The sequence below is a fragment of the Meles meles genome, chromosome 8 (genome assembly GCF_922984935.1).
Source record: "Meles meles chromosome 8, mMelMel3.1 paternal haplotype, whole genome shotgun sequence".
NCBI lineage: Eukaryota > Metazoa > Chordata > Mammalia > Carnivora > Mustelidae > Meles > Meles meles.
The window spans coordinates 14,757,488-14,764,760 of record NC_060073.1 but is presented as its reverse complement, the minus strand read 5'-3'; the positions used below and the strand labels follow the sequence as shown (position 1 = coordinate 14,764,760).

At 40.4% G+C, this 7,273-nt stretch overlaps 1 protein-coding gene across 1 annotated transcript; it reads right to left on the bottom strand.

Moving 5' to 3' along the window:
* Positions 1-4,781: 4,781 nt before the first annotated feature.
* On the bottom strand, positions 4,782-5,738 carry LOC123950002 (olfactory receptor 10AG1-like). Its single transcript, XM_046017816.1, has one exon. The coding sequence runs from the start codon at positions 5,736-5,738 to the stop codon at positions 4,782-4,784; it is 957 nt and encodes a 318-aa protein (XP_045873772.1).
* Positions 5,739-7,273: the final 1,535 nt, after the last annotated feature.

The window sequence follows — 7,273 nt, the reverse complement described above, 5'->3', positions numbered from 1 at the left end:
GAGCTGTCGTTCCTACCTGACCCATGAGCTGCAGAATGGATGTTGTGTTCGCAGGCACGAAAACAACATTAATCTTGTCCATCTCCGTCAGAGCTCTTGGGTGATCAGATGCATTGGCAATGAGCAGTATTATTTTGAAAGGAATCTTTTTTCCGAACACTAGGTCTCAACTGTGGGCTTAAAGTATTCAGTAAAAACCATGTTGTAAAGAGATGTGCTGTCATCTAGGCTTTGTTGTTCCATTTAAAGTAGACTTAGCATGCTTCTTAAGGATCCTAGGATTTTCAGAATGGTAAATGAGGACTGGCTTCAACTTAAAGTCGCCAGCTACATTCACCCCCAACAAGAAAGGCAGTCTGCCCTTTGAAGATTTGAAGCCAGGCATTGACTTCTCTCTAGCCATGAAAGTCTTAGATGGCATCTTCTTTCAATGAAAGGCTGTTTCATCTACATTGAAAATCAGTTGTTGAGTGAGTCCACGGTCATTAACATCATAGCTAGATCTTGTGGATAACTTGCTGCACCTCCTCTCTCAGCAACTGCCCCTTCACCTTGCACTTTGATGTTAGGGAGACATTTTCTTTCTTAAATCTCATGAACAAACCTCTACTAGCTTCAGACTTTCCTTCTGCAGCTTCACTTCTCTCAGCCTTCACAGAATTGAAGAGAGTCAGGGTCTTGCCCTGGATTAGGCTTTGGGTTAATGGAGTGTTACGGCTGCTTTGATCATCTATCCGACAACTAAAACTTTCTCCACATTGGGAGGAAGGCTCTTTCACTTTTTTATCATTTATTTGTATGTTCACCAGAGAAGCACTTTCAATTTCCTTCAAGAACTTTTCTTCTGCATATGCAACTTAGCTGTTTGGTGTGCGATGCCTCCCTGTCAGCCTATTTTGGCATTGACCATGCCTTCCTCACTGACCTTAATCATTTCTAGCTTGTTATTTAAAGTGAGAGTTGGGTGACTCCATCTTTCAACTGAACACTTAGAGGCCATTGTAGGGTTTTTAATTGACCTAATTTCAATATCGCTGTTTCAGGGGATAAGGAGGCCTGAAAGGAGGATGAGAGACAGGGTAACGGCTGGTCAGTGGAGCAGTCTGAGCACACACAACATTTATTTGATGAAGTTCACTCTTCTATATGCATACAGTTCACAGCATCCCTCCAAGTTACAAATGTAACATCAAAGATCAGATCACAGAGCCCCATAACATTTGTAATAATGGTGAAAAAAATTTAAATATTGCAAGAGTTACAAAATGTGATACAGAGACATAAAGTGGACAAAGGCGACTGGAAAAATAGCTCCAAAATGCTTGCTCAGTGCAGTGTTGCCACAAACCTTCAACTGGTATAAATGCAGTGCCTTGTGAAGCCCATAAAGCAAAGGCCCTAAAGAGAGGTGTGCCTGTATGGGCAGCGTGGCAAGACACCATGTCCCGAGAGTCCCCGGCTTCTTCACTCCAGAAACATGTTCTAAATGTTGCCTTCAAAAGATATTAATTCAAGGGCACCCAGGTGGCTCAGTGGATTAAGCCGCTGCCTTCGGCTCAGGTCATGATCTCAGGGTCCTGGGATCGAGCCCCACATCACGCTCTCTGCTCCGCAGGGAGCCGGCTTCCTCCTCTCTCTCTGCCTGCCTTTCTGACTACTTGTGATCTCTCTCTCTGTCAAATAAATAAATAAATCTTTAAAAAAAAAGATATTAATTCAAAAGATAAATGACCACAACCTCCCGACCTGCTTTGACATATTCCATCAGAAAATTTTACAGGCCTTCCTCAGTTCAAATGCTTGAGATTAGTACCACTTGCTCCATGGAGTCAGCAGAGATAAAAATGCCTATAAGTTAATGTTCTGTGTCCCCAAACACTTGACAGTATTTTGCAGCTCAAGAGCTCATCCTGACCTGGGGACTCCCCTCTGGTATGGCTGGTCTCCTCATCCAGGAAGTCACGCTGAAGCTAGAAACCCCACCTTTCTCCATGGCGTTCATAGGACTAGGGAAATCCTCCAGACCACACAAGGGTTTTGCTCTTTTCAATCGCTTTTCTATAATATTCCTATTTCTTTCATCCTTCTCAGACTGGATGTTCCATATATAGTGTCTAATACAACAACATGGTAAAGCCACACCTTTTAGAAAGAAATAAAATTCTGATGTTCATATACTGACTGAATGCAAAGTTTAGAATACCAGCCCTGTGCACCTCGATACCCATCCATTCTTCTGCTGCTACAAACATCTTTCAGAATTTTAATATTGCAAACATGATAGACAACTCCGATCTTATTGGGGGAGGAGGCAGCTCTAGAGGTGACATTGCTAAAAATAGAAATGAATAGTCCCCCTGATATTTGTTTTGGTAGCGCTCACACATGGAAGTTAAGAACTTCTCTAAGATCTATTTTCTTAGGATATGCTTCTCTTTCTCAGAGACAAAGTTTTTTATTACAATTGAACACTATTATGACCTTGATAATTATTTCTTAATATACATTTTTTTTCATTTTTCTATTTTAAGTCGAGGTTTTATGCCAGGGAAAATTGCAGAGAAGTTGTGTTATGTGTACTCTCTCTTCCTTCTAAAGGACTCTGGTGATAAATGCAGCAGGGGGTGCAGAAGGTGGAAGGGAGTAAAGGTACTCTGTATTTTGAAAGGAATATGACTGGAATCCTGGTGGGAGTACCCAAGGGCCTGGAATCATTGGTGCCATAAGTTTACAAAATTCAGGATTGTGTGGAAGAAATGGTTGTGGGAAGAACAGTGTTGTTTAATAGGCATTTTATAAAATTTTGTTTCTTTCTTTTTTATCTTTTTAAAAGATTTTATTTATTTATCTGAGAGATAGTGAGAGTGAGTGAGATCACAGAGGGAGAGGAAGAGGGAGAAACAGACTCCCCACTGAGCAGAGAGCCAGACAAGGGGCTGGGCCCTAGGACTCTGAGACCATGACCTTAGCCCAAGGCAGATGCTTAACTGACTAAGCCACTCAGGACACCCAGATTTTGTTTCCTTAATGTTCAAATTTACTCTTTCCTGTCTTTCTGCACAGTTATTTCTTTGTCATTAAGACACTATAAAATTTATTTTTAAAAAAGGAAGAAAAGCACCTGGGTGGCTCAGTCCATAAAGTGCCTGCCTTTAGCCTGGGTCATAATCCCCAGAGTCCTGGGATTAAGTCCTGCATGGGGCTCCCTGCTCAGTGGGGAGTCTCCTTTTTCCTCTCCTTCTGCCCTTCTCCCCTGCTTGTGCTCTCTCTCTCTCTCTTCCAAACAAATAAAAATCTTAAAAAGATAAAATGGAGGGGCGCCTGGGTGGCTCAGTGGGTTAAAGCCTCTGCCTTTCGCTCTGCCTTTCCCAGGGTCCTGGGATCGAGCCCCGCATCGGGCTCTCTGCTTGGCAGGGAGCCTGCTTCCTCCTCTCTCTCTCTCTCTGCCTGCCTCTCTCCCTACTTGTGATCTCTATCTGTCAAATAAATAAAATAAAATCTTTAAAAAAAAAAGATAAAATGGAAAAATTAAAAAAAGAAAAGAAAGAAAGGAAGGAAGGAAGGAAGAAGGGAAATTGCTGATTTCTCCTTCAAGAAGGGAGGAAGAGGTAAGAAAATTAATTTACACTGCCCAGAACAAACATTCTACAAAAAATGTGTTTCTTGAAGTATTACTTGAATACTTTTATCTGCCCCCCCACTTGTGTCCTCTATGTACATTTACAATCTATATATCTATATTGAATTTACGACCAAGTCTCCTAATTAACATAATAAAATTATAGGGGATTAGCTAGTATTGCAGACTAAGACTGGATTCTGGAACTGAGATCACGTGCCCCCCTTTTTCATATGTGAATTTAGTTTTAGGGAATTAGCTGATGAATCACCAATAAAAGTCAACTCTGTAGCACATCAACACCACTCACTGCTGCTAGATTCAAATCCTACCTTTCTTTATGTGACCTGCCTGATGATTAGAATGCAATTGTTGTGCATGAGCAGGTAACATATCAGTAGTTCAGCCTTTGCTATTAATCAACCTTTCAATCTAACGAAGCTAATTAGATGTCTGTTATTTTTCATATAGTATGTCAGGACTGGAGATATAAAAATATGTTGCCATATTCTGGAATCTTAAAAAGCAGCAGCAACAGCAACTTTTAATAACTTCTGTGTGTTATTTTCACTATTTCAATACCTGGAATTAAGTTTAGAATTAATTTAGTATTTCAAAATAACAGCCAAATTTATTTCACAGGGGATCAGAGAATGACAGAACTTATGTAGAAGAATTAAGAGTGGTGGCAAAAATTGGAGAAGCACCAGCATGAGTATATGGGGACTGTGATAAATAAGAAACAAATTTTACACACTTCACAGCACTCATGATAGCACATACCCTCCCCAATGTCCATAGCCCCCTCCCCCTCTCCCAATCCCACCTCCCCCCAGCACCCCCAGTTTGTTTTGTGAGATTAAGAGTTGTACCCCTGGGGATAAAAATACATTATATGTTTATTAAAAAAAAAAATTTGGAAAGGGAGGCGAACCATAAGAGACTATGGACTCTGAAAAACAACCTGAGGGTTTTGAAGGGTCAGGGGTGGGAGGTTGGGGGAACAGGTGGTGGGTAATGGGGAGGGCACGTTTTGCATGGAGCACTGGGTGTTGTGCAAAAACAATGAATACTGTTACGCTGAAAAAATAAATAAAATGGGAAAAAAAAAAGAAATTTTATAAGGTTATGTTTTCGAGTTATAGTACAATCCATTTCCGGGTCATAGTACAACCCATTTCAGTAGGAATTTTTTGAGTGCCACCATAACATCTTTGTTTCTCAGACAATATATTATGGGGTTAAACATTGGTGTCACAATGGTGTAAAAAAGAGAAAGACACTTGTCAGTTCCTGTTAAATTACTGGACTTGGGGCTCAAGTACGTTGTGGTGGCTGATCCAAAGAACAAAACCACAACCATGAGATGTGAGGAACAAGTGGAGAATGCCTTGGCTCGCCCAGCTGCTGATGGCAACTTCAGGATGGTTGAGATTATTTTCCCATAAGATCCAAGAATCAACATAAAAGGAATAGTGACCACTAGAACAGCAACCGCATAAACCAACATCTCAATCATAAAAGTATCCCCGCAGGCAAGCTTAAGTACTGGAGGTATGTCACAGAAGAAGTGATTCAGCTGATTGGACCCGCAGAAGGGTAGAGAGAAGATCAGGTAGGTGAACCCTATGTGTACTGGAATTCCAGTGATCCAGCAGCTAACTGCCAGTTGCATGCAGAGCCTGTTGTTCATGATGAGAGGGTAGAGTAAGGGGTTGCAAATAGCAACATACCTGTCATAAGCCATTGTGGTCAGAATTAAGCACTCAGTGGCTCCAAACACCAGAAAGAAATACATTTGAGTAGCACAGGCCAGAAAGGAAATACTTCTATTTTGTCTACAAAGATCTGTTAATAATCTGGGGAGAGTGACTGACACATAGCATATTTCCAAGAAAGAAAAGTTTCCAAGGAAAAAATACATGGGAGTCTGGAGGGAGGGATCGACCTTGGTTATTATGATAATGAGGCTATTTCCCATCAGAATAATCATGTACATGGTCAAAAACACCCCAAAAAGGAATCCTTGGAGGTCAGGAATATCAGAAAAGCCAAGAAGGATGAAATCCATTAATGGAGTCTGATTCCGTTGCAGAGGATTTTGTCCTGTGGATTCCATCTATAAACAAAATGATTTCAAGGCTTAGAATTCACTTCAGTTGCTGGGCCCAGTTGCAGAATGGGACATATTAAATAGACGATTTCAAATCCACTGACAAATGATAGATATTCAGCTTTTTTGTTTTTTTGTTTTGTATTTGTGGTAATAAATTTCAAATCTAATACACCAAATTCTGGTAGATAAGAACAGAAAGGAATCAACTCTAATCTCCCTGCTATTATTAATAGTGTATATAAATGAACAACACACCAAAACAGACAGTAGCAAAATAAAAGCAAAACATATCGAATAGCCTATTCTCCTGTGTTAGTTAACACAGGACATTCTCTAATGAGAAATGTGTCTCCTTCCTTGTCAATCAGGTATCTAATGCATTTTTATGGTTTCCTGCCTACCACCTTTTTATTTTTTTAATTAACCTATCATGTATTATTTGTTTCAGGGGTACAGGTCTGTGATTCATCAGTATTTCACAATTCAAAGCACTCACCATAGCACATACCATCTGCAATCTCCATCACCCAGCCACCCCATCCCTCCCACCCCCAACCCCTCCAGCAACCCTCAGTTTGTTTCCTAAGTTTAAGAATCTCTTATGGTTTGCCTCCCTCTCTGGTTTCACCTTGTTTCATTTTTTTCATCTCTTCCCCTATGATCCTCTGCCTTGTTTCTAAAATTCCACATATCAATGGGATCATATGATAAATGTCTTTCTTGATTGACTTATTTTGCTTAGCATAATAGCCTCTAGTTCCATCCACACTGTTGCAACCGAATATTTGATTAGTTTATGTTTGGTTTGATGTTTCCCCTGTGACCTGCATCTCACATAACCACAGGGCAAGGTGGTCAGTAAGAATGCATAGCCCGGCCCAGCTCAGACCCGCCTAGGATGCTCATTTTCTGGGAAAGAGACTGAGACTCTGATCAGGAAAACAAGGAATATTGCCTAGCCTCTGTCATAGCAAACCATTTCATTGAAGATATCATACAAAGTTATATTAGAAATCATGCATCATAGCAAGTCATGTGCTTAGAATGTAAAATAAATTATAAAAGATTTGACTATTATATGTCCTTAAACCTGTCATGGCACTCAAAATCTTAGTAATTCTGCTTTTATTCTAAATGTATGATTTTGGGGATGCCTGGGAGGCCCAGTCAGTTGAGTGTCTGCCTACGGCTCAGGTCATGATCCCAGGGTTCAGGGATCAAGTCCCACATTGGGGTCTTTGTTTGGCAGGGAGCCTGCCTCTCCCTCTGCCTGCTGATTCCCCTGCTCTGTCCTTCTCTCTCTTTCTCTCTCTCTGTCTGACAAATAAATACATCTTTAAAAAAATAAATGCTATGACTTTAGGAATAATTAGATATGTTTAGGGCATTTACAGGCTAATTAAATGAGGAAAAGGAAAAATAATATGGGCAAAAGAATTTGATCGTAGGGTTCATATACCTGATGCCAGACAAAATGGAAGTCTGTTTTTGTGTACCCTTTCTTATCTCTGAGTTGCTGAGTATATATAATACTTATT